At 37.8% G+C, this 26,707-nt stretch overlaps 1 protein-coding gene across 1 annotated transcript in view; it reads right to left on the reverse strand.

The window, feature by feature from the left end:
• Positions 1-26,707, reverse strand: part of LOC129635040 (serine/threonine-protein kinase Nek10-like) — a 123,224-nt gene that overhangs the window by 43,994 nt on the left and 52,523 nt on the right. The window contains exons 8-10 of the mRNA XM_055557629.1: positions 20,325-20,362; positions 20,085-20,225; positions 6,908-7,008 (exon numbers count right to left, since the gene is read on the reverse strand). Of these exons, the coding sequence (XP_055413604.1) occupies positions 6,908-7,008; positions 20,085-20,225; positions 20,325-20,362 (280 nt within the window). The remainder of the gene's footprint in view (positions 1-6,907; positions 7,009-20,084; positions 20,226-20,324; positions 20,363-26,707) is intronic.

Consider the following 26,707-nt stretch of genomic DNA (forward strand, 5'->3'; position numbering starts at 1 on the left):
GTACATGACTACTGGAAAAACCATAGCTTTGACTATGTTGGCTTTTGTTGGAAAACTTATGTCTCTGCTTTTTAATACACTGTCTAGGTTTGTCATAGCTTTTCTTCCAAGGAGCAAGCATCTTGTAATTTCATGGCTGCAGTCTCGTCCACCGTGATTCTGGACCCCAAAATAAAGCCTGTCACGGTTTCCATTTTTTCCCCATCTATTTGCCTTAAGAGTTTACAAACCCTGAAAACCTGAGTCCATTTGAGAAACAGATTTGCCCTAAATTCTATTTAATCTGTCATCCTTGCCCCTAGGAATCAGAAGATCCAGATGAGAGGGTACAGATGGATCTAACTTCATCCATCACCACTGCTGGAAAAAAACAGTATGTTGCCCTGATGACAGTTAGTCCTGCACTTTCCATCTGAGGACAGCTCATTGCTATTCCTGACCACATCTCTGTATTCTTCTGGCAACAAGTATTGTTGCTAAGATGACAATCTAAAGGAGCTCCAACCAAACTAACAGTCTACTCTCTAGGAGACAGATGTTCCATTTTTAAAAAGTTGCAATATGCTAATTTTCAAAGCATGTATTTAACACAACAATCAAATTTTAACTATAGAGTTAAATCCAAACTTACATTGGCTGCAAAGTTTCTACCTAAGCAATAACACATGAAGACTCCTGCTAACATATGTATTTCAGTCACCTTAATTGCTCAAAGATCAATTTTGGTTTTCAGCAATGGAAGTGAACCACTGATTTCATTTTCAGCTCACTGGTCTTAAGATTACTATCTCATTTTTGATGAAAACAGATGAAAAATCACTGGAGGCAGGATAAGGATTCTAACATTCTGTCTCTAAAAATAGCTGCTTTTAGATTGTTTCCACAGGTTTGTCTCCATGGAAATTGGGTAGGAAATGTCACCACCAGCCAAAAGTAAGCAGTTTCCCATTTAAAGTCACTTGTTGGTTGTCAGAAGGGACCTGGCTCTGCAATTCAGGGTGCTATCACAGCATAAGTCTGTGAGAGTTTGAGAGCCTAGTATATAAATACATGAACAAGAAGGGTTTTTTGGCTTGCTTTGTCAATTCAGTTTTACTTTCAGAAGTTTTCCTTTGCCATTACCAGAGGGGAAAAACTGATCCTGGTCTTCAACCTTTGGTGAATATGCGAGTGTAATGTTTAGCCTTATATTTATCTCCTTTATTTGAAAGGCATTAAGTTTGGTGAGCACTGTAATTTAGTTTCCCAAAGAGTAATCATTCCTTACTATGTACAAAGTCATAAACTTTAAAGAATTCTGGAAGTACATTTTTACAATCACTATGGTTATATCTGAACTTGCAGCAAGGAATGGCCATTTTGCCAAAAACATGAAATAATTTGTTATGCTGGAAGTGTAAGAGCATAATAATTAGGTGTTAATAATTGTTTCATTCTTGCTTTAAAATACTTTGGAATCCAGTAAAGAAATAAAATATATCCATTTATTTTTTTAACCATGAAATTTGATTTATTTATTATTTTTTTTGTACTTTACAATATAAAATTGGTTTTGCCATACATCAACATGAATCTGCCACAGGTGTAAATGTGTTCCCCATCCTGAACCCCCCTCCCACCTCCCTCCCCATACCATCCCTCTGGGTCATCCCAGTGCACCAGCCCCGAGCATCCTGTATCATGCATTTAACCTGGACTGGCGATTCGTTTCACATATGATATTATACATGTTTCAATGCCATTCTCCCAAATCATCCCACCCTCACCCTCTCCCACAGAGTCCAAAAGACTGTTCTATACATCTGTGTCTCTTTTGCTGTCTTGCATACAAGGTTATCATTACCATCTTTCTAAATTCCATATATATGCATTAGTATACTGTATTGGTGTTTTTCTTTCTGGCTTACTTCACTCTGTATAATAGGCTCCAGTTTCATCCACCTCATTAGAACTGATTCAAATGTATTCTTTTTAATGGCTGAGTAATACTCCATTGTGTATATGTACCACTGCTTTCTTATCCATTCATCTGCTGATGGACATCTAGGTTGCTTCCATGTCCTGGCTATTATAAACAGTGCTGCAATGAACATTGGGGTACATGTGTCTCTTTCAATTCTGGTTTCCTTGGTGTGTATGCCCAGCAGTGGGATTGCTGGGTCATATGGCAGTTCTATTTCCAGTTTTTTAAGGAATCTCCACACTGTTCTCCATAGTGTCTGTACTAGTTTGCATTCCCACCAACAGTGTAAGAGGGTTCCCTTTTCTCCACACCCTCTCTACCATTTATTGCTTGTAGACTTTTTGATAGCAGCCATTCTGACTGGCGTGAAATGGTACCTCATAGTGGTTTTGATTTGCATTTCTCTGATAATGAGTGATGTTGAGCATCTTTTCATGTGTTTGTTAGCCATCTGTATGTCTTATTTGGAGAAATATCTGTTTAGGTCTTTGGCCCATTTTTTGATTGGGTCATTTATTTTGATGGAATTAAGCTGCAGGAGTTGCTTGCATACTTTTGAGATTAATTCTTCATCAGTTGCTTCATTTGCTATTATTTTCTCCCATTCTGAAGAGTGTCTTTTCACCTTGCTTATAGTTTCTTTTGTTGTGCAGAAGCTTTTAATTTTAATTAAGTCCCATTTATTTATTTTTGCTTTTATTTCCAATATTCTAGGAGGTGGGTCATAGAGGATCCTGCTGTGATTTATATCAGAGAGTGTTTGCCTATGTTCTCCTCTAGGAGTTTTATAGTTTCTGGTCTCACATTTAGATTAATCCATTTTGAGTTTATTTTTGTGTATGGTATTAGAAAGTGTTCTAGTTTCATTCTTGTACAAGTGGTTGACCAGTTTTCCCAGCACCACTTGTGAAAGAGATTGTCTTTTCTCCATTGTATATTCTTGCCTCCTTTGTCAAAGATAAGGTGTCCATAGGTGCGTGGATTTATCTCTGGGCTTTCTATTTTATTCCATTGATCTATATTTCTGTCTTTGTGCCAGTACCATACTGTCTTGGTCACTTTGACTTTGTAGTAGAGCCTGAAGTCAGGCAGGTTGATTCCTCCAGGTCCATTCTTCTTTCTCAAGATTGCTTTGGCTATTCGAGGTTTTTGTATTTCCGTACAAATTGTGAAATTATTTGTTCTAGCTCTGTGAAAAATACCATTGGTAGCTTGATAGGGATTGCATTGAATCTATAGATTGCTTTGGGTAGTATACTCATTTTCACTATATTGATTCTTCTGATCCATGAACACAGTATATTTCTCGATCTATTAGTGGCCTCTTTGATTTCTTTCACCAGTGTTTTATAGTTTTATATATATATATAGGTCTTTTGTTTCTTTAGGTAGATATATTCCTAAGTATTTTATTCTTTTCATCGCAATGGTGAATGGAATTGTTTCCTTAATTTCTCTATTTTCTCATTGTTAGTGTATAGGAATGCAAGGGATTTCTGTGTGTTGATTTTATATCCTGCAAATTTACTATATTCATTGATTAGCTCTAGTAATTTTCTGGTGGAGTCTTTAGGGTTTTCTATGTAGAGGATCATGTCATCTGCAAACAGTGAGAGTTTTACTTCTTCTTTTCTAATCTGGATTCCTTTTATTTCTTTTTCTGCTCTGATTGCTGTGGCCAAAACTTCCAAAATTATATTGAATAGTAGTGGTGAGACTGGGCACCCTTGTCTTGTTCCTGACTTTAGGGGAAATGCTTTCAATTTTTCACCATTGAGGATAATGTTTGCTGTGGGTTTGTCATATGTAGCTTTTATTATGTTGAGGTATGTTCCTTCTATTCTTGCTTTCTGGAGAGTTTTTATCATAAAGGGATGCTGAATTTTGTCAAAGGCTTTCTCTGCCTCTATTGAGATAATCATATGGCTTTTATTTTTCCATTTGTTAATGTGGTGTATTACATTGATTGATTTATGGATATTGAAGATTCCTTGAATCCCTGGGATAAAGCCCACTTGGTCATGATGTATGATCTTTTTAATGTGTTGTTGGATTCTGATTGCTAGAATTTTGTTAAGGACTTTTGCATCTATGTTCATCAGTGATATTGGCCTGTAGTTTTTTCTTTTTTTGTGGCATCTTTGTCAGGTTTTGGTATTAGGGTGATGGTGGCCTCATAGAATAATTTTAGAAGTTTACCTTCCTCTGCAATTTTCTGGAAGAGTTTGAGTAGGATAGGTGTTAGCTCTTCTCTAAATTTTTGATAGAATTCAGCTGTGAAGCCGTCTGGACCTGGGCTTTTGTTTGCTGGAAGATTTCTGATTACTGTTTCAATTTCGGTGCTTGTGATGGGTCTATTAAGATTTTCTATCTCTTCCTGGTTCAGTTTGGGAAAGTTGTACTTTTCTAAGAATTTGTCCATTTCTTCCAAGTTGTCCTGTCTTGATCATTTTTATATATTAATAATAAAAGACCTTTAAAGGTTTCATTATTTTTTATTTTTATTATTAATATATAAAAATGATCAAGACAGGCATATGGAAATTAAATTTCAAAGGATATTTCTCTTAATTTGGTAGTGAATTGTTAAGGTAACCAAAAAGCTATTTGAAGTTATTTCCATAACACTACAGTTAAAAATGCTTCCCCACATATTCATATCAGTATTTAAATGGAAATGTGTTTTTGAATATAATACCTTTACTCAATAGAGATATGGCAGACTATATTTTGATTTATTAACCAATTTTCTTGCCCCTTTACCTACTTTCATTCAATCAGGTAGACAGTTTTGTGGGGTTGCATAAGGGAAAGGTTGTAGGCAGTAAATGGAGGAAAAAGTAATCAACTTTAGACTCTTAAGTCTCAAAAGGGTGGCCCTCAGGGTAACTGGAAAGAATACCAGATTCAGTTTAAAAATGAACCAACCAAAAAATCCATAAAAAACAATTCAAACATGATAGATAAGAGCCAGGCTACTCTCCAGGATGGGCAGAAGTCTAAGGAGGAATAGTGAGAAGCTGGAGGTTGGCAGGTTCCAAATAAGGGAGCCCCTCATAAAGCCCCCAGTCTAACTGTGCCAGTTGTCAGTTTGTTTACTCTCACTTCCAAATCCACCTTCTCTGCCCTGTTTGTGATACTGAAACATATGTCCCTTGTCAGCGGGCTGGATGTTCAGATCTATCAGCAGAGGGCGCTAGTAGAGGATTCAGCCTGTCTTTCTGGTTCCAGTGATGCTCCTCCCTTACCTTAGTTCGGCAGCACTGAATGGTCAGCAAGGAAGGGAACTTCACGTGGTGCTAACCCTCAGCCAAATTCAGTGGCACCAACCCTGCAACCAGCTTTCTGAAGAGTTCCATGGAGCAGAACCTACCTCTGGCACCTCACCTGGTTCCACAGAGGGCAGTTCCTAGCACGTTATCCTTACATGCTGCTTTCCAGCAGGTCCAAAGCACAGAACCTCAGAACATTTCTCTGGTTTTTCCAGTAAGGTCTGAACCTCAGCCCAGGATAGGGTGTCCTCTTTCATTTTGTTCCTTTCTTGGGTACTCTTCCTTAGCCCTATAAATAGTGACTTCCCTATCTGCTCTTATGGTCTTTAAATTTCTCTTCCCCTCCTCAGTAGACGCTGCTGCTAAGTCACGTCAGTTGTGTCTGATTCCTCGCAACCCCATGGACTGTAGCCCACCAGGCTCCTCCATCCATGGGATTTCCCAGGCAAGAGTACTGGAGTGGGTTGCCATTGCCTTCTCCACCTCAACAGATGATACCCTGTTATTATGAGTAATTCTTATATAAGTATTTAAGTGAAACCGTCCCTGTTGAAATCATTGTGGTTTCTGTTCCCTGACTAGACTCTCAATGAAACAGATTTGGTTCCAGGATTGTCCAGGAGAAGCCACACAGATGGTATTTGAAAACTGGTTTGATTGTACCCTTGGAACTAAGCCCACTGATGGGTTATTTGCCAAGAGGACACAAGATGCTAGTGATCCATGGCAAGCAGTGCTGCTGCAGGTCATCACAGTCATCTGGATGAAGAGCCAACTGAGGGGAGCACCCTGGAAGCCTGAGTGACTGCTACATTTGATGATCAGGCAGTATGAAGGCCACCAGGATGGGGAGGTAGATGGGTCCTTCAGATGTACTGGAGCACTTACAGAGACAATGACAGGCTTGGGTCCTTTAACTGTCAGCTCAAATCATAGTCTAAGAGCCAGAAAGATTCCATGACAGCCCTAATAGAATGTACTTCTTGCTACCACAGCACTGGTATAGCTAATAATCAAACAGGAATCTAATTGAGTAGATTGCTGAGTTACAGTGTCAGCTGAATGCTCATTTTACCAAATTTCTCATGCAAAAGGTAAAAAATAAAAAAAAAAATTAGAATACTAAAACTCCAAGTAGGGACATGTTGTTGGACCCCGATAAAACTGACTATCTTGAAACTCAACTCACTCTGAGCTATCATTGCCAGTGGAAGTAGCTTTAAACCCTACATCTGAGAAGACAAGCCTTCTTTTGCTTCAAAATTCTATACTAACCTCACCTAGGACAAATGAGGGCTAATATTTTTAAAAGAGATACTCATTCCTCTTAAGACCCACAATAGTGAGCTTTAAGTCAAGAACAAGGGTCATATCTCATATGACCCATCTCATATCATATTTCCTCTTTGGTAATGATGTGTACCAGTTCCCCTGGATATGGTATGATCCAGGGAAATATGATCCAGGGGAACTGGTACACATCATTACCAAAGAGGTAATAGCTTATACATTAAAAAAAAAAAACTGCAAGATTTTGTTATTGCATATTAGTAGCAACCCAGAGAACATGCACAGGAGTGGATTCTAAGAGTGTCTCAAAGGAGTTCTTTGGCAATATTAGCACCAAACTTGTACTTAAGATGAAAAGGAAATAAAAAGCTGGCACAGTGACCTGAGTGATGTAGATGACTTTGTGCAGCTGGATTAGGATCTGCTGAATAGGATCACTGATCTGACGTACTTTCCTCTGTGACACAGCAATTCCTGCAGATGCTGTAGATAAAAAAATCTGCAGTTAGTGAAGACCCTGGTTTTCCCCTTCAAACACCATATTAATGGAAAAATGGGGTAAAATTCAGGGGGAAAAAAACAATTAAAGCAAAAACCCTCATCCTGCCAATGAAACATTATGTAGAGAGTTTGTAACACTTCAATATGTTATGATATTGGATGCATAATTCCTTCCTTCTACTTCTCAGATCCCTAAGTAACATGATGATGTTACTGATGACATCTGGAAGACTATTTATCACTTGGAAAATTTGCTTGCAATTACACCAGGCTGCCACTAGCAGTCAGTGGTGTCTTGTATACTGTGTCCACTGAAAAGATAGGCATCAGATATGTGCAGTTAAGAGACTATCACACTTTAAAATTTTTAATTCATTATAGCAAATAAAACTAATTTTTATTAAAACTACCAAAATGCAAATACTGAATAGGTAATCTTACAGAGCAAACAAGAAAACTAATAAATTATCATTTGTAATATAATCAAGGGTTTGAAAATTGTTATGAATTATAATTTTCACCTCCCTTCGGGTATCAATAAGAGACATTTGTAATGTATTCTGAGTTCTCATCATAGAGCCACATCACTTTCACAGTCCTAGGCTAGCTTGGTGCCAAACTGCATATAAGCCACTTTCCCAGATTCACATGTCATAGGCACAAGTCCCACTCTTAACTTCAAGGAATGTAAAGCTATTTTAAAGAAAGGCCTCAACCTCCATGTTAGTCACAGGTCCCCTCTGCCTCCTCTCAACCTCAGATCCACAATGGAAGAAAGACCAGATAGGTGGATGTATACTATCCGCTCTCCCATCTTTCTGTTCTTTCCTTTCCTTGCTACAACCTGTAGCACGCTTTCTAAAATAATGCTTTTCTTCCCAAATTCTCATTTTTAAAGAAAAGTTCCAAAGACCTTCTTTTTTTACCTCAATGAAACCTTGAGTAGATGAAATTAAATGTGAACACAATCATTGCTTTAGCAACAGCTAAGATTTTGAAAAATGATTCTTATATAAGTGCTTTCTTAGAAAGCTTACATATTTTGCCCTAAAATTTTATTTTCAAAACATTTATAGAGAAAATTTAATGTGGCCATTAAAAGATTCAGTTTGTCTTATAATTAACATATGAAAGTGTATATTTAGGAAACTACAAAAAAAGAAAATACTCTTTTTCTTATGGGTGCTTTTACTGTGTTGAGAAATTCACACAAGAAATCATCTAGTTCTAATCCATCTACATATAATACCATTTAAATGTTTGAAATTTAAAGGATCTACCTCCTCTAGGAACTGTGTCTAACTTCTTGTAAACATGAGTTACTTGACCTTTCAGATGAGGCTTAATAAATTACCCTTTAATGTAAAAATGTGAAGATAAACCAGAAAGAATTAAGGTAGTTCTGAAATAGAAAACAGAGAACTGGGCATATCTGCTTCAGCCTGCAGAGATGGCCAAGTATACATACATTATATTTTCTACAGTAATGTTTCTTTGCAGAAATAATTATTCTTTTTAAATAAATTTATTTTTTATTTTTTATAGTTTTATTTTTTAATTAATTTATTTTTTATTGAAGGATAATTGCTTTATAGAATTTTGCTGTTTTCTATCAAACCTCAACATGAATCAGCCATAGGTATACATATATCCCCTCCCTTTTGAACCTCCCTCTCATCTCCCTCCCCACACCACCCCTGTAATTATTTGTTTGTCTAGACTGATATCTAAAACTTATGTAGTTTAGTTGATGTTTTATATCTGTGGCCATAGATATAAAACAGAAATAGTTAGCTAGAATGCCTGCCTTCTGTACTACTCAATATGCAGTGCAACAATTTTTCTTTAAGACCCTTGGCCACTACTCTCTCAATCCCAGTAATTCCTTGAGTTTTGAAAATAGCTTTGATTTCTTACTCTCTAAAAAGTACATTTTAAAATGTATATTTACAGATGCCTATTATAAAATAGGCAGACAAATGTGCAATAACCTAAGTATCACAGAAGAGACTCTAGAACCCCTGGGACCACCGTCCATCAGCCTTCTCCCCAGAGGCAACCTCTGATACCAGCTTGGTGCGTTGCCTTTCAGTTACTTTTCTATTTATATACTTCAGTGTGCACCTTCAGAGCAATATTTTTCAAACTATGGTTGAGTCCCGAATCAGTTTAATGAGCCAGGACCAGCTTTTGAAAAGTGGAAAGGAATGGCACGGAATAAAACAGGATAGAAAAATTTCAGAGTACTGCATGTAGTAAGGGTTCACTCAGTCTAGATATGAAATGTGTGCCTTACTGAGGATCATTTCCAAAAAAAAACACTTTGAAAGCTACTATTGTAGAAAATCTATAGTGCTACCTCATGCTTTCTTTCCCTCTTTTTAAATAAATGGTGACACATTGTAAGTCTGGTTACAATTTTTATTCTGTCTTGGAGATTATTTCTTATCAAATATAGTTATATAATTTAGTTATATTTATCAAATATAGTTATATAATTATCAGTTATAGCTCATTTTTAATGACCACCATTGAACAGTACTACATGTTCTGCATGCATGTTCCGTATGCATGCATACACTTCTGTCTTGATAGGGACTTAATTTTCTTTCAACTTATCACGATGGTAAATGATGCTGCAGTGAATATATGTGTGCATACAGTGAATATGTGTGTGTGTGCCTCACTGTGCATAGTGCAAGAGGTCTTTTAGTGTAAATGAGAAATTAAGTAGCTGGGCCCTTTGATACACATATTTGCAATTTTAACAAATACATGTTAAAGGAGCTGAATCAATTTGCACTCTGACCAGAAAAGAATCCACTTTTCTATCCCTTGATCAACACTATAGTCAAACTTTTCAATTTTACCATTGTGATTTTGTTTTATTTTGTGTTTATCTCAATGCTGATGAGGTGCTGCACTTCTTTGGTGAATTTTCTGTTTCCCAAATTTCTTTTTTCTTATTGATTTGTATATGCCTTTTACATTGTCTGAATACTAATCCTTTTACTGTATTTAAGTATTTTCCCCTAATCTGTTACTTCTGTCCAGTTTAAAGGGCAATTCCCAACCCCATCACCTAGACTAAAGACAGTCTCTCAAGGTTATCTGCTGCTGTTATGCCATGACAAGTCAGGATTGCATGACCAGTTCAGCACTCTGGGTGCTCTGGCAGGATTACTGAGATGTGAGTGATCACATGGGTTAGGACTGGGGAGAAGAAAGAAATTTAAGGTTCATAATGATGGGAGTCTGATTATAACACTTGCAAACCCTCTTGATTTCCTGAACAACTTCAGCTAATCCTAGGTAGGATAATTTTTATTCCTCCTTTTCTACCTTATCAAATCATCACTGTTTTTTATATTCCCCATCCCAAAATATGTAGCCATTCGTAATTTTAGGAAAACAAAAATAATAAAAATCCAAATATATATCTTTAAAATTTTTATTCATTAGACATTAATAACTACCAACTTCATGGCAAATGTTAGCCATATAAAGCATTCTCCCTGTCTTTCAGATTAGCACACTGAAAATACTATACTTAACTATTCACCAAAAATATAACACATATTTATATTGACAATTTTATTAAAACAAATGTCCCTTAAAAAGAGATCATAGGTGGAATTCCCTGGTGGTTCAGTGGTTAGGAATCTATGTTCTGTCAAAGGCCTGGGTTTGTTCCCTGGTTGGGGAACTAAGATCCTGCATGCTACAGAATGTGGCCAGGAAAAAAAAAAAAAAAAAAAAAGATACCATATAAACTGATCTTATTTCAATGTCAGTCATGCATAGCATGTTCATGATTCATACCTATATACTTCTTGCTGCAAAAGATAGAAAGTATTTGGTCTCATTAAAATTTAAATAAAATCAAAGTTTAAATTGGAATACTCTGTATTTCTTTTATGGTTTTATTAAAATAGAGAGCTGAATTAGTGTTTTAAAACTTAGGAGGAAACCACAAAATTCATTATAAGTGGCAATTTACTTAAAATGCCAAACAATAATATCTGCTAGCTTACTGTGTGGTGAACATGACACTGAACAGCTAAGTTTCCCCTCTGAGGCGGTGGTAGGAGGACCTGGAGAGGTGCTGGCAAGGGTTTCACACATGTCGTCTCATGTGGTCCTCGTAACTGTTCTGAACGGTGTCCTCATTTTACAGATAACTGAAATTAAGAAGTGTCCAACCAAGCCTGAAGAACTGGGACCTGCAATTAGATGGGCCCTAACTCTACACTTACTCAACTCTCCTAACTTGTTACCAGGAGACCATGAAACCATAGACCACGTAACCTAACACGTATGCTCCTTCCCACACCTGAAAAACTACTTCTTTTCTTAAAGGAGCTGCTACTTCTAACACGTTCTCATTGTACCTTTTAACATTTAATGGATCAAATATTTTTGAAAAGCAAGTATACGTAATAAATTGGAAACATTATGTCTTCATACCCTGTGCAGTGCACTATATCTGGTTTATTATCTCATGACACATTACAATAGTGAAGTTAGGGGCCCGCTCCTGGTCCAGTCTACTGAAGTCACAATTCACAGCATAAGCTCTGAACCTCTTAGTTACTACAAAATGATCAAGAGATGGACTACACATATTCCCCCAATTGACCAAGACACAGTAGACACAGTATACTATTTTTCTGAATTCTCTCTGCTAAGAATAAGGGATTTTTGAACAACAGGGAAAGGGAAAGTTTACAGCAGGAGCTCCCTGAAAAAGTAAAAATATATATATATATATATTAGGGCAGAACCAAGATTACTGAAAGGGAAGACATGGAGTTTCTGTTGCCCTACAACTAGGATACTCACAAGATGCTGGTGGGGGGCCTCTGAAAACCAGACAGATGGGAGGAACCCACTAAGCAATCAGGTAGTATGTGAACGGGAGCAAAGAGGGGAGGAAAAGTGGAGGCCAGACAGGACTGGTGTGGCTGAGGAGTGACTAGGAGCACCCAGAGAGGCATGCTTGCCTCCAGGATGTTAACAGGGAGTAGAAAGGACCTTCAGAGGTTGTAGGATGAGGAGGGGGGAATGTGCTTGGCATTCCCTCCTGCCCACTTGGCCCCAGGGAGCTTGCACAGGCTTCAAGCCTGGTCCTATGCCCTTCAGGGACCTCTCTGCCCACGTGAGTACTGGGGGTGTGAGAGGGAGTGGGAAGAAGGATGCAAGCCAAACTGGGGAGCCCTCAGGGGTCAGGAGAAGTGCCTGCTGCTCCCTTGCCCACTGAGCCCACGGGAGTCTCCTAAGGCCCTGGGCCTGGCTCTCCAGCCTCTGGGGCCCTCTCTGCCTTTTAAGGTGCCTTTCACCCTACAGGACCTACTCTGCCTATGTAGGGCCTATGGGTGTGAGAGGAGGGGAGTATGAGGAAGAGCCAAGCCCTGGGGGAAGAGTCACTTGGGATTCAGAGGATCAGGGAACCTGCCTGGTATTCTACCCACTTGGCCCTAGGGAGACTCCTGGGGCCACAGGTGTGATCCTGCACACCTTAAGGCAGGAGAGACTGCCGAGGCCCCCTCAGCCAGGCTGAACCCAAGCCCCAACCCCCAACCAGGGCCTTTTCCAGCAGTGTGGGTCCTGAATCAGGACCCTGCCCCTGCCTAAAGCTAGCCTCCACATAAACCCAGCCCCTGCCTAAGCCCTGCCCCTCACAGCTGAGGTTTTTCTGTCTTTTTGTTGCTTTTGTCGTTGTTTTGTTTTGTTTGGGTTTTTTTTTTGTTCTTTGCCATTATCGAGTTCTGTTTTACCCTTCAGTGGTTCTTTTGTATATATTCTTATTTTTTAATAAAATAACTGTTAATTTTCTGAATTCATTTTATTTTTTGTTGTTGTTGTTATTGTTATGCTCCCTTTTTGGAGAAGGCAATGGCACCCCACTCCAGTACTCTTGCCTGGAAAATCCCATGGACGGGGGAGCCTGGTAAGGCTGCAGTCCATGGGGTCGCTAAGAGTCGGACACAACTGAGCGACTTCACTTTCACTTTTCACTTTCATGCATTGGAGAAGGAAATGGAAACCCACTCCAGTGTTCTTGCCTGGAGAATCCCAGGGATGGGGGAGCCTGGTGGGCTGCTGTCTATGGGGTCGCACAGAGTCGGACACAACTGAAGCAACTTAGCAGCAGCAGCATGCTCCCTTTTATTTTTTATGATCATTTATGATTTTTTTCTTCTTTGCTACTGGAGCTTAGTTTTACCCTCCAGTACTTGTTTTATATAGATTATTATTTTTCTGAATATATCTGTTAGTTTTCTAAATTTAATTTGTAATTATTTGCATTGCCCTGCTCCTTTTTTTGGCATGCCCTGTGGCTTGCAAGATCCCACTTCATGGGCCAGAGATCAGGCCTGAGCTCCTGAGGTGGGAGAACTGAGTCAGAACCACTGGACTAACAGAGAACATCATGCCCCAGGGAATATTAATTGGGGTGATACTTAAGAATAAATTTACCTAAGGAAGCAAAAGACTTCAGAAGACTGAGAAAGCTTCAGTGTTCTCAGAAAACTATAAAACTCTGATGAAAGAAATCAAAGAGGACACAAATGGAGAGATATACCATATTCTTGGATTAAAAGAATCAGTATAGTAAAGATGAATATACTACCCAAAGCAATATACAAATTCACTGCAATTTCTATCAAATTGCCATGGCAATTCCACAAAATTGGAACAAAAAAATCTTATAGTTTGTATGGAAACACATAATACCCCAAACAGCCAAAGTAATCTTGAGAAAAAAAAATGGAGCAGGAGGAATCAGGCTTCCTGACTTAAAACTTTACTAAAAAGCTACAGTAATCAAAATAGTATGGTACTGGCACAAAAACAGAAATATAAACCAATGGTACAGGATAGAAAGCCCAGATATAAACCCATGGACCTAAAATCACCTAGTCTACAACAAAGGAGGTAAGAATATACAATGGAGAAAAGACAGCCTCTTCAATAAGTGGTGCTGGGAAATCTAGACAGGTACACGTAAAAGAATGAAATTAGAATACTACCTAATATCATACATAAAATAAACTCAAAATGAATTAAAGACCTAAATGTAAGACTATAAAACTCTTGGAGGAAAACAAAGGAAAAACACTCTTTGACATAAATCACAGCAAGATCTTTTTTGAGCCACCTCCTGAAATAATGAAAATAAAAACAAAATAAACAACTGGGATCCAATTACACTTAAAAACTTTTGCACAACAAAGGAAACTATAAGCAAGACAAAAAGACAAACCTCAGAATGGGACAAAATATTTACAAACAAAGCAGTGGACAAAGGGTTAATCTCCAAAATTTACAATCAGCTCACGGAGTTAAATATTTTAAAAAATGAAATAAAAAATAGGCAGAAGATCTAAATAGACATTTCTCCAAAGAAGAAATATAGATGGCCAATAAACACAAGAAATGATGCTCAACATCACTAATTATCAGAGAAATACAAATCAAAACTACAATGAGGTACCAGTTCATACCAGCCAAAATGGCCATCATCAAAAAATCTACAAACATCAAATGCTGGAGAGGGTGTGGAGAAAAGGGAACTCTCTTACACTGTTGGTTGGAATGTAAATTTGTACAGCCACTGTGGAGAACAGTACGGTGATACCTTAAAAAACTAAACACAGAACTACCATATGATCCAGCAATCCCAAAACAGACCATATACCCTAAGAAAACCACAACTCAAAAAGACACATGTACCCCAGTGTTCATCACAGCACTATTTATAATAGCCTGGACATGGAAGCAACCTAGATGTCCATTGACAGATGAATGGATAAAGATGTAGTACATATACACAACGGAATATTATTCAGTCATAAAAAGGAATGAAATTGGGTTAGTAGTAGGGATGTGGATGAACCTAGAGCCTGTCATACAGAGTGAAGTGAGTAAAAAAGATAAAAATATAATATATTAATGCATATATATGGAATCTAGAAAAATGGTGCTGATAAACCTGTTTGCAGGGCAGGAACAGAGGCACAGACATGGAGAACAAAGCTGAATGTATGTGCCCTATGTTCAAACTATACTACAAAGCTACGGTAGTCAAAACAGTATGGTACTGGCACAAAAACAGACACATAGATCAATGGAACAGAGTAGAGAGCCCAGAAATAAACCTACACACATGTGGTCACCTAATCTATGACAAAGGAGGCAAGAATATAAAATGGGGAAAAGAGAGTCTGTCAACAAATAGTTCTGGAAAAACTGGGCAGCTACATTTAAAACAAGATTAGAACATTTCCTCATACCATATACAAAAATAGGGCTTCCCTGGTGGCTCAGCTGGTAAAGAATCCACCTGAAATACAGGGGACCTGGGTTCGATCCCTGGGTTGGGAAGATGTCCTGGATAAGGAAAAGGCTACCCACTGCAGTATTCTGGCCTGGAGAATTCCAGGGACTGTATAGTCCATGGGGTCGCAAAGAGTCAGACACTACTGAGCGACTTTCACTCACTCATGATACAAAACTAAACACAAAATAGAGATTAAAGGCTTAAATGTAAAACTAGAAACCATAAAATTAAAAGAAAACATAGGCAGTACACTCTGATACAGGCCTTAGAAATATTTTTTTGGATATGTCTTCTCAGACACAGCAAACATAGGCAAAAATAAACAAATCAGATTTAATCAAACTTAAAAGCTTTTGCACAGTGAATCAAACTATAGACAAAATGAAAGCAAACTATTGAATGGGAGAAGATATTTGCAAAAGATATGTCTGATAAGGGGAATATCCAAAATAAATTGAAAACTCATACAATTCAATATAAAAAAGTTAAAAATGGACAGAGCATATTAATAGACATGTCTCCAAAGAAAACATACAGCTGGACAATGGAAACATAAAAAGATGCTCCAACTTGTTAATCATCAGGGAAATTCAGATCAAAACTATCATGAGAAATCAACTTTTACCTGTCAGAATGGCTATAGCCAAAAGACAACACATAAATGTTGGCAATGATGTGGAGAAAAGGGTACCCTAGTATACTGGTGGTGAGAGTGTAAATTGGTTCAGCCACTATGGGAAGCAGCATGGAATTTCCACAAAAATTAAAAATACAACTACCATATGACCCAGCAATCCCACTTCTGGTTATATATCTGAAGAAAACAAAAAAACACTAATTCAAAAAGATGTATGTACCCCAGTGTTCATAGCAGCATCATTTACAATTGTCAAGGTGTGGAAGCAACCCAAGTGCCCACTGACAGTTGAATGGATAAAAAAGATATGGTGTGTATATATGCAATGGAATATTATTCATCCATAAAAAGGAATTAAATTCTGCCATTTTTCAGCAATGTGGATGGACCTAGAGAATATTATGCTTAGTGAAAAATGTCACACTAGGAAGATAAATACTGTGTGTGTTTTCACTTATATATGGAATCTAAAAAATAAAGCATATGAATGCATAGAGCAAAACAGAAACAGATTCACAGAGAACAAACTATGCTTTAATATACTATATTTGTTCTTTTCTTTCTGACTTACTTCACTCTGTATATCAGACTTTTGGTTTATCCACCTCATTAGAATTGACTCAAATTCATTAATTTTTATGGCTGAGTAATATTGCATTCCAGTCCATTCTGAAGGAGATCAGTCCTGGGTGTTCGTTGGAAGGCCTGGTGCTAAAGCTGAAACTCCAATACTCTGGCCACCTCATGCAAAGAGTTGACTCATTGGAAAAGACCCTGATGCTGAGAGGGATTGGGGGCAAGAGGATGAGATGGCTGGATGGCATCACCAACTCGATGGACTTGAGTTTGAGCAAATTCCGGGAGTTGGTGATGGACAGGGAGGCCTGGCATGCTGCAATTCATGGAGTTGCAAAGAGTTGGGCATGACTGAGTGACTGAACTGAACTGAACTGAATATTGCATTGTGTATATGTAACCACAACTTCTTTATCCATTCGTCTGTCATGGACATCTAGGTTGCTTCCATGTCCTGGCTATTGCAAATAGTGCTGCAGTGAACATTGGGGTACATGTTGTCTTTTTGAAATGTGGTTTCTCCAGGGTATATGCCACTTACTTATATCTAATTGTACCTCTTAATCCCCTTCCCCTTTCACCTTTCCCTCTCTCTACTGGTAAACACTAGTCTGTTCTCTGTGAGTCTGTTTCTGTTGAGAAAGTAAATCAAATGAAAGAAACAGATATTTGGAAAATAGTAATACAGATAGTACTCAGAAATGGCCAAATTTGTACAGTGGTAATCTGTAAGTGAAAAAGGTTAGTAAAATAGAGCTAAAATAGTTAACATGCATACTTTGCATGTTATGCATGTTTATTCATTTATTCATTCCATGTTAATTATTGCTAATACTTTCGTCTACTCAGTACAAAAATTCCTAAGTTTTCAATTCTGTTGTCAAATTACTATTATTTAATCTAAGGAATATGTTATAAAATAAATTATTTACAGAATCTAATTAGTATTAAAAGGCAGAACAAGAGGATTTTTAATAATAGTGTTGAAATGGCTTCATGGTTATTTGTTTTACAGGAGTTCGGAAGTGCATTAAATACTGCCATATGGCTACAATATGAGCCTAGAAGTTCACATTTTAAGAGTATGCTATCACATTCTAATACAGCCATTCGACACTCTAAAGTAATAGTTTTCACCCTTTGTTCTGCCGTAGCAAATGGAAAATGATGCTCACATTCTAGATTTAGTCCTGGGAATATACCCAGGTTCTGACAAAATTCTCTCTTCTCTGACAGTTTTTTCCAGAACATTTAGGCAATACAGGACTATAGCTGTTGTTCATATACAGTGGAATGAATCCTCATTTGCACAAGAGGCAATCTAAGTGGGGCCTATACGTTGTTTGTCATTTGGCAAAGCAACCAATTAGTCCAAGAACACCTGCAACATTTAGAAAAGTATGACTTTTATAATATGCAGAAAAACCACTCTGCATTAGATGAATAAAAATATGGTTTTTTCACTGTAATGTGGAATAACTCTTAGGTAATAACTCAGATTTTCTCCATATGCATTACTGTGTTCTATAATATTAGTCAAAACTCTCATTCCTTTATAGGTAAACTTTAGCATTCACTGACAACACTTAAAATGCTATAGTATATTCTGTTTTAAATTTAAATGCATGAATTGGCAAATATTTAAAAAGTAGATAATATAACAAACTGTAGGTCTAAGAAATGTAATATATTACATGTTATCCATGCTAAAGAGTTTGTTTAAATATCCAGAGATCTGATTAATTTTTCAGACATAAAGTCAAGTCTTGAACTAACTAACTCAAAATACCCTTTAGGAAAAGTAATTCTTTTTATGAATCACAACTGAACTTCAAATTTCTTACATATGTATATGTTTTGCTCTCACTGTTTTAAAATTAATAACAATCATTTTAGCTTCATGGCTATAATATGAACTTACCTTGTAGCAAAATAGCTGGAGTGGGGCATGGTCAGCATAACATCTTAATAATGTTTTGGACACCTTAACAACAAAGTTATCTCTTTTCTGCATCTATGCTGATCATGTAAATGCCCCCAAACTGTCAATAACTCTTCTAAAGCAAATTTAATAAATGTGGAGACATGGACTAATATTACAGTAAATCAATTCACATCTCCTAAAAGTTCATATGTATTAACTCTACAAAAGAACACAAATTAAGGAAGTTAAAGTGAAAATAACTTTAAGCAATAATTCCAAATTAACCAAAGTAGTAAAACAAAACTTTATATTTGAGTCATATACATATGTTAAAAGCACAATCACTAAGTTTTTTTCCTGAATTATCCAGGTTTAGTTAAAAGCTTTACTGTTACTGTTGAACATTTGGTCCACTTTAATAGAAATTAGAAATGTTAAAACACACTCTTTTTTTCTCAAACAATTACTATAAACCATTATACTTTAAGAATTCATAATTTCTACCTTATTAGAGAAACAATTTGATATAACATTGCTTTAAGCAAATACAAATAAGTAAAAAGAATTATCTGCACCAGAGTAAAGGAGATAGAAGAAAAGATACGCTTTACTCTCTTATATCATATAGGTGCACAGCTTATAGAAATACGTATGTAAAACATAGTTACTATTTTTGTAGTAACTATGTTTTACATACGTATTTCTATAAGCTGTGCACCTATATGTCCATCAGGAGATGAATGGATAAGACAGCTGTGGTACATATACACAATGGAGTATTATTCAGCCATTAAAAAGAATACATTTGAATCAGTTCTAATGAGGTGGATGAAACTGGAGCCTATTATACAGAGTGAAGTAAGCCAGAAAGAAAAACACCAATACAGTATACTAACGCATATATATGGAATTTAGAAAGATGGTAACAATAACCCTGTGTACGAGACAGCAAAAGAGACACTGATGTATAGAACAGTCTTATGGACTCTGTGGGAGAGGGTGAGGGTGGGAAGATTTGGGAGAATGGCATTGAAACATGTAAAATATCATGTATGAAATGAGCTGCCAGTCCAGGTTCGATGCACGATACTGGATGCTTGGGGCTGGTGCACTGGGACGACCCAGAGGGATGGAATGGGGAGGGAGGAGGGAGGAGGGTTCAGGATGGGGAACACATGTATACCTGTGGTGGATTCATTTTGATATTTGGCAAAACTAATACAGTTATGTAAAGTTTAAAAATAAAATAAAATTTAAAAAAAAAACATAGTTACTATTTTTGGTAGTAGGTATGCACTGATAGCTTCAAAATTTAACTGGCTAACATTCCTACCAAAGCAAAAACACAAACTTTAGAAAAATAGCTCATATATTTCATCAAATAAGTGAACACAGAAGGCACCTTGACACTGTTAATTTGCCAAACTATATAATAATGATGGACAGATGAAACGAGATTCTCCTGTTGTTTGTACTAGAGTTGCCTCCCAAGCATCATTTGGGTATTCAGGCCCAACCACAATTCTGTGTTCACCCATTGTGTGCTTGAGACCAATGTTATCTAATATAAGTACTACCATGGTCTTTGAGACTGTGGAGAATCACAGTGGGAAGGCTGTGGGCCTGCCACCCCGTCACTAACTCAGCCTCTACCTCCTTAATGTGGGCACTGAGCAGGAGGGGTGGCACTTTCAGAAGCAGGTCAAGAGGCAGCAAAGCTGAAGAAATAAAAGGGGGAAAGACATGAGACTGTAATACAAATTGCACTGAATTTCAGGGTGGCATGTGTGATGTTACTGCTGACAAAGCTAAATTACCTGGTCTCAGTCTGGATCCTATTCCACCAGTGAAGTCTCTGTAAGCAGAATGAGAAGGTTTATTCAACTTGGATTTGACTAACATTTACTGAAAGCTTATATCCCACTATGGTTTATGAAACCATATGAAAATATAGGTTTGTTTTTCCTAAAGATGTCCTCAGGAGTTTAATAAAGGGAGAAAAGAGACATAATTGAACCCAGAGCAGAGCTGACATTCTATGAGCAATGGAAGAACCTGGTTGCATCACAGTTGTTCATGAGCTCAAGAATAATTATAAGCCTAAATCTTAGGCTTGAATGATTTTCTTGTCACATTTAAAATCAAAATACTTGAACTTCCCTGGTGGCTCAGTGGTAAAGAATCTTCCTGACATGCAAGAGACATAGTTTTGATGTCTCTTCTGATCCAGGAAGATCCCACATGACTTGCAGCAACGAAGCCCTTGTGCCACAACTATTGAGCCTGCGCTTTGGACCCTGGGAACCACAACTACTGAGCCCGTGTGCCGCGACCACTGAAGCCGATGTGCCTTAGGGCCCATGCTCTGCAACGAGAGAAGCCGTTGCAGTGAGAAGCCTGTGCACCGCAACTAGAGAGCAGCCCCAGCTTGCCCCAACTAGAGATAAGCCTGCACAGCAGGGAAGACTCAGAATAGCCAAAAATAAATTAAAAAAAAAAATAAAAATACTTATTTTGTATGAAAAAGAAATAGCATTTAAAATTTTATATGTAGTATGTTCCATGCTTTATTCCTGCTGTCTTAAAGAAGAAACTATAACTCTTCCTATGAAATGAGATAATTTTTATATTTAAGAAGATTATATTTTTCCTTATGTTCTCAGCATTATTACCATCACTTTTTTGCCCTATTCTAAAACTTAGGATTTCCTTATCATTATGCAAGTTCGTCTCGGGACCTTTCACCCAGTGGAAGAGTCATTAGACCCTACGGGGGACAGCCATAAATAACCTTCAATCTTGTTTTATCTACTAGAATCTAGAGAGACAAGTTCTTAACATTTTTTTTAAGAAATAAGAAATATCTATCAGATCAGATCAGATCAGTCACTCAGTCGTGTCTGACTCTTTGCGACCCCATGAATCACAGCACGCCAGGCCTCCCTGTCCATCATCAACGTGACAAATTATAAGAACCATACTTTACTGCAACACGACCAAAGTACATCAAACATCCTCTATGTTTAAGGCACATGATAGGTGTTTACTAAGTGGGAGTTGATATAGGGACTCAGACACAAATAAGCACGACTGATAATTCTATTACCCCAAGCCTTTCACTACAGTCACAGAGATTATGGCACGTACATGCAACACATACCCAAGTTATCAAGCACAGCAAATTTGGCACTCATTCACCCACCACTCAACTTAAGTACTAGAATAATATCAAAATGTGTGCATCTAACTGTGAATTCCTTCCCTCTCCATTTCCATCTTCCAATCCCCCACTAATCCACTCCTCTCTTGATCCTATTTATTTTTTCTGTCCCATTCCAGCCCATATTTCCAGACCCTTGAAAATTAAATGAAATTCATCAGTTTTACATAGGTAATACATTCTTTTACACCTGGAATAAGGTCACATGTTTACATAAGGAAAAGGGGTGATCCCTGCCTCATATTTTCAAAGAGGGGCATAATCTTAGCAGTGTCCATGTAAGTGTGGGCAGAAGCCTCAGGATTGAGCAGAGGGGTAGAACGTCTGTTCCAGCAAATCATTCCCTTGCACGCAGGTTACTCCTCAGCAAGGGCAAACGCATAGCCCACACCATAGTCTTCTAGACAAGCCCAGCACTGTCCAACAGAAATATGCAAAGTACAAACATAAGTCTAAATATTCTGGCAGCCACAGTTTTAAGAAGTAGAAAGAAAAAAGTGAAATTAATTTTAATAACATTTTAAACTAAAATAGCCAAAATATTATTTCAACATGTACTAAATATAAATACTAATATAATTTTTAAAATTCAAATGAAATTTAAAATTCTTGGGACATACAGGCAACCTGGCCCCAGGGCAGAGCCTAAGAGTGGCAGCAGTGGCCATTGGTAGCACTTACTCAAGAAGCATCAGAAGTTTCCTGGATTCTGATGGGGATGCTCTACCACAGCTAACCTCTGACACACCCCACGAGTCCACATAGCTCTCTGCTAGCCCAGCAGAGTTGTTCCACAAATGTGTAGGGGATGGTGGCAGAGGCAGGGAGAAATGATCGGCTATGAAAAACAAAGGGGGCTTACATCTGAGTCAGTATCCGACTGGAGCTGCAGATGCCTACATGGTCAGTGCATTAGATCTCTGTCAATGTACAGACCACACTTGTTTTAGCACTCCATGCCACTGAAGCAAATGTCTTGGTGCATGGAAGAGGAGGGGGAAAATCCACTTAAAGGGGATAGAGCTAGCTTCTTCCCTGGCAATTTAAAAGCAGACCTCACCCCTAACAAGACAGTGATGGCCACTGGGCAGAGAGGAAGTCCTGCCTCAGATCTGGTGCCAACTCTAGCCCCTCCATCTCTAGCACCACTGCCTATCAAGGGGATAGCTTCCAGCACATCCTGAGGAAAGGTATAACTGGCATCCACCTCAAATCCAGCTCCCCATCAAAGGCAGGTACAAATCACACACAGTGTGCAGAGGGATGCTCCCACATAAAAACAGCCATTTCAAGACTGCAGTGGACAACTGTTTCACCTAAAGCAATAGAGACAGAGAAAGCTAAATAAAAAGAAGAACTACTGTCAATTGAAAAAGCAAAAGAAAACCCCTGAAAAATAATGAAACAGAAATAAACAATTTACCACAAGAGAACTTAAAACATGATTAATAACAAACTTAATAAAGGAAACAAACTGATCTCAACAATGAACATTTTAAAATATTAAAAAAGACCCAATCAGAAACTTGCAGGATACAAGGTCAATACACAGAAATCACTTGCATTCCTGTATACTAACAATGAAAAATCAGAAAGAGAAATTAAGGAATCAACTCCATTCACGATTGCAACAGAAAGAATAAAATATCTAGGAGTAAACCTACCTAAGGAGACAAAAGAACGGTATGCAGAAAATTAAAGACACTGGTGAAAGAAATCAAAGACAACATAAACAGATGGAGAGATATTTCATGTTCTTGGGTAGGAAGAATCAATACTGTGAAAATGACTACACTACCAAATACAATCTACGGATTCAATGCAATCCTTATCAAATTACCAATGGCAATTTTCACAGAACTAGAACAAAAAATTTCACAATGCATATGGAAACACAAAAGATCCTGAATATCCAAAGCAGTCTTGAGAAAGAAGAATGGAGCTGGAAGAATCAACCTTCCTGACTTCAGACTATACTACAAAACTACAGTCATCAAGACAGTATGGTACTGGAACCAAAACAGAAGTATAGACCAATGGAGCAAGATAGAAAGCCCAGAGATAAATGTACCCCTCTATGGGTAGCTTATTTTCAACAAAGGAGGCAAGAATATACAATGGGGCAAAGATAGCCTTTTCAATAAGTGGTGCTGGGAAAACTGGACATATGCATGTAAAAGAATGAAATTAGAACACTTTCTAAAACCGTACAGAAAGATAAACTCAAAATGGATTAAAGACCTAAACATAAGATCAGAAACTAAAAAACTCTTAGAGAAAAACATTGGCAGAACACTCGATGACAGAAATCAAAGCAAAATCCTCTATGACCCACCTCCTAGAGTAATGGAAATAAAATAAAAAATAAACAAGTGGGACCTAATTAAACCTAAAAGCTTTTGCACAGCAAAGGAACCTACAAACAAGGTGAAAAGACAACCCTCATAATGGGAGAAAATAACAGCAAAGGAAACAACTGGCAAAGAATCAATCTACAAAACATATAAGCAGTTCATACAACTCAATACCAGAAAAACAAACAATCCAATAAAAAAGTGGGGGAAAGACCTAAATAGACATTTCTTCAAAGAAGACATTCAGATACCTAACAAACACATGAAAAGATGCTCAACATTGCTCATTATTAGAGAAATACAAATCAAAACTACAAAGAGACACCACCTCACACTACTCAGAATTGCCATCATCAGAAAGTCTACAAACAATAAATGCTGGAAAGGATGTGGAGAAAAGGGAATTCTCTTGCATTGCTGGTGGGAATGTAAACTGATACAGCCACAAAACCACCATATGGCCCAGCAATCCCACTACTAGGCATATACCCTGAGGAAACCAAAATTGAAAAAGACACAAGCACCCCAATGTTCATTGCAGCACTGTTTACAATAGCTAGAACTTTGAAGCAATGTAGATGTCCATTGACAGATGAATGAATAGAGAAGCTGAGATACATATATACAATGGAATATTACTCAGCCATAAAAAGGAACGCATTTCAGTCAGTTCTAATGAGGTGGATGAACATAGAGCCTATTATACAGTGAAGTAAGTCAGAAAGAGAAATATAAATATCACATATTACCACATATATAAGGAATATAGAAAGATGGCACTGATGAATTTATTTGCAGGGCAGATCATAAACTCCTTATTGCCAAATTCAGACTTAAATTGAAGAAAGTAGGGAAAACCACTAGACCATTCAGGTATGGCCTAAATCAAATCCCTTATGACTATACAGTGGAAGTGAGAAATAGATTTAAGGGACAAAATCTGACAGACAGAGTGCCTAATGAACTATGGATGGAGGTTCGTGACATTGTACAGGAGACAGGAATCAGGACCATTCTCAAGAAAAAGAGATACAAAAAGAAAAATGGCTGCCTGAGGAGGCCTTAAAAATAGCTGTGAAAAGAAGAGAAGCAAAAAGCAAAGGAGAAAAAGAAAGATATACCCATTTGAATGCAGAGTTCCAGAGAATAGCAAGGAGACATAAGAAAGCCTTCCTCAGTGGTCAATGCAAAGAAATAGAGGAAAACATAGAATGGGAAAGACTAGAGATCTTTTCAAGAAAATTAGAAATACCAAGGGAACATTTCATGCAAAGATGGGCACAATAAAGGACAGAAATGGTATGGACCTAACAGAAGCAGAAGATATTAAGGACAAGTGGCAAGAATACACAGAAGAACTGGACAAAAAAGATTTTCATGGCCCAGATAATCATGATGGTGTGATCACTCACACTCACCTAGAGCCAGATATTCTGGAATGTGAAGTCAAGTGGACCTTAGGAAGCATCACTACAAGCAAAGCTAGTGGAAGTGATAGAATTCCAGTTGAACTATTTGAAATCCTAAAAGATGATGCTGTGAAAGTGCTGCACTTAATATGTCAGCAAATTTGGAAAACTCAGTAGTGGCCACAGGACTGGAAAAGGTCAGTTTTCATTCCAATCCCAAAGAAAGGCAATGCCAAAGAATGCTCAAACTGCCACACAATTGCACTCATCTCACACGCTAGTAAAGTAATGCTCAAATTCTCCAAGCCAGGCTTCAGCAATACATGAACTGTGAACTTCCAGATATTCAAGCTGATTTTTAAAAAGGCAGAGGAACCAGAGATTAAATTGTCAACATCTGCTGGATCACAGAAAAAGCAAGAGAGTTCCAGGAAACATCTATTTCTGCTTTATTGACTATGCCAAAGCCTTTGACTGTGTGGATCACAAAAAACTGTGGAAAATTCTGAAAGAGATGGGAATACCAGACCACCTGACCTGCCTCTTGAGAAACCTGTATGTGTCAGGAAGCAACAGTTAGAACTGGACATGGAACAACAGACTGGGTCCAAATAGGAAAAGGAGTACGTCAAGGCTGTATATTGTCACCCTGCTTATTTAACTTACATGCAGAGTACATCATGAGAAACGCTGGACTAGAGGAAGCACAAGCTGGAATCAAGATTGCCGGGAGAAATATCAATAACCTCAGATATGCACATGACACCACCCTTAGGGCAGAAAGTGAAGAAGAACTAAAGACCCTCTTCATGAAAGTGAAAGAGGAGAGTGAAAAGTTGGATTACAGCTCAACATTCAGAAAACTAAGATCATGGCATCCAGTCCCATCACTTCATGGGAAATAGATGGGGAAACAGTGGAAACAGTGGCTGACTTTACTTTTCTGGACTCCAAAATCACTGCAGATGGTGATTGCAGCCATGAAATTAAAAGACCTTACTCCTTGGAAGGAAAGTTATGACCAACCTAGACAGCATATTAAAAAGCAGAGAAATTACTTTGTCAACAAAGGCCCACCTAGTCAGTTTTTCCAGTAGTCATGTATGGAAGTGAGAGTTGGACTATAAAGAAACCTGAGCGCCAAAGAATTGATGCTTTTGAGCTATGATGTTGGAGAAGACTCTTGAGAGTCCCTCTCACTGCAAGGAGATCCAACC

This window comes from Bubalus kerabau, chromosome 20 (genome assembly GCF_029407905.1).
Source record: "Bubalus kerabau isolate K-KA32 ecotype Philippines breed swamp buffalo chromosome 20, PCC_UOA_SB_1v2, whole genome shotgun sequence".
NCBI classification, from domain to species: Eukaryota; Metazoa; Chordata; class Mammalia; order Artiodactyla; family Bovidae; genus Bubalus; species Bubalus kerabau.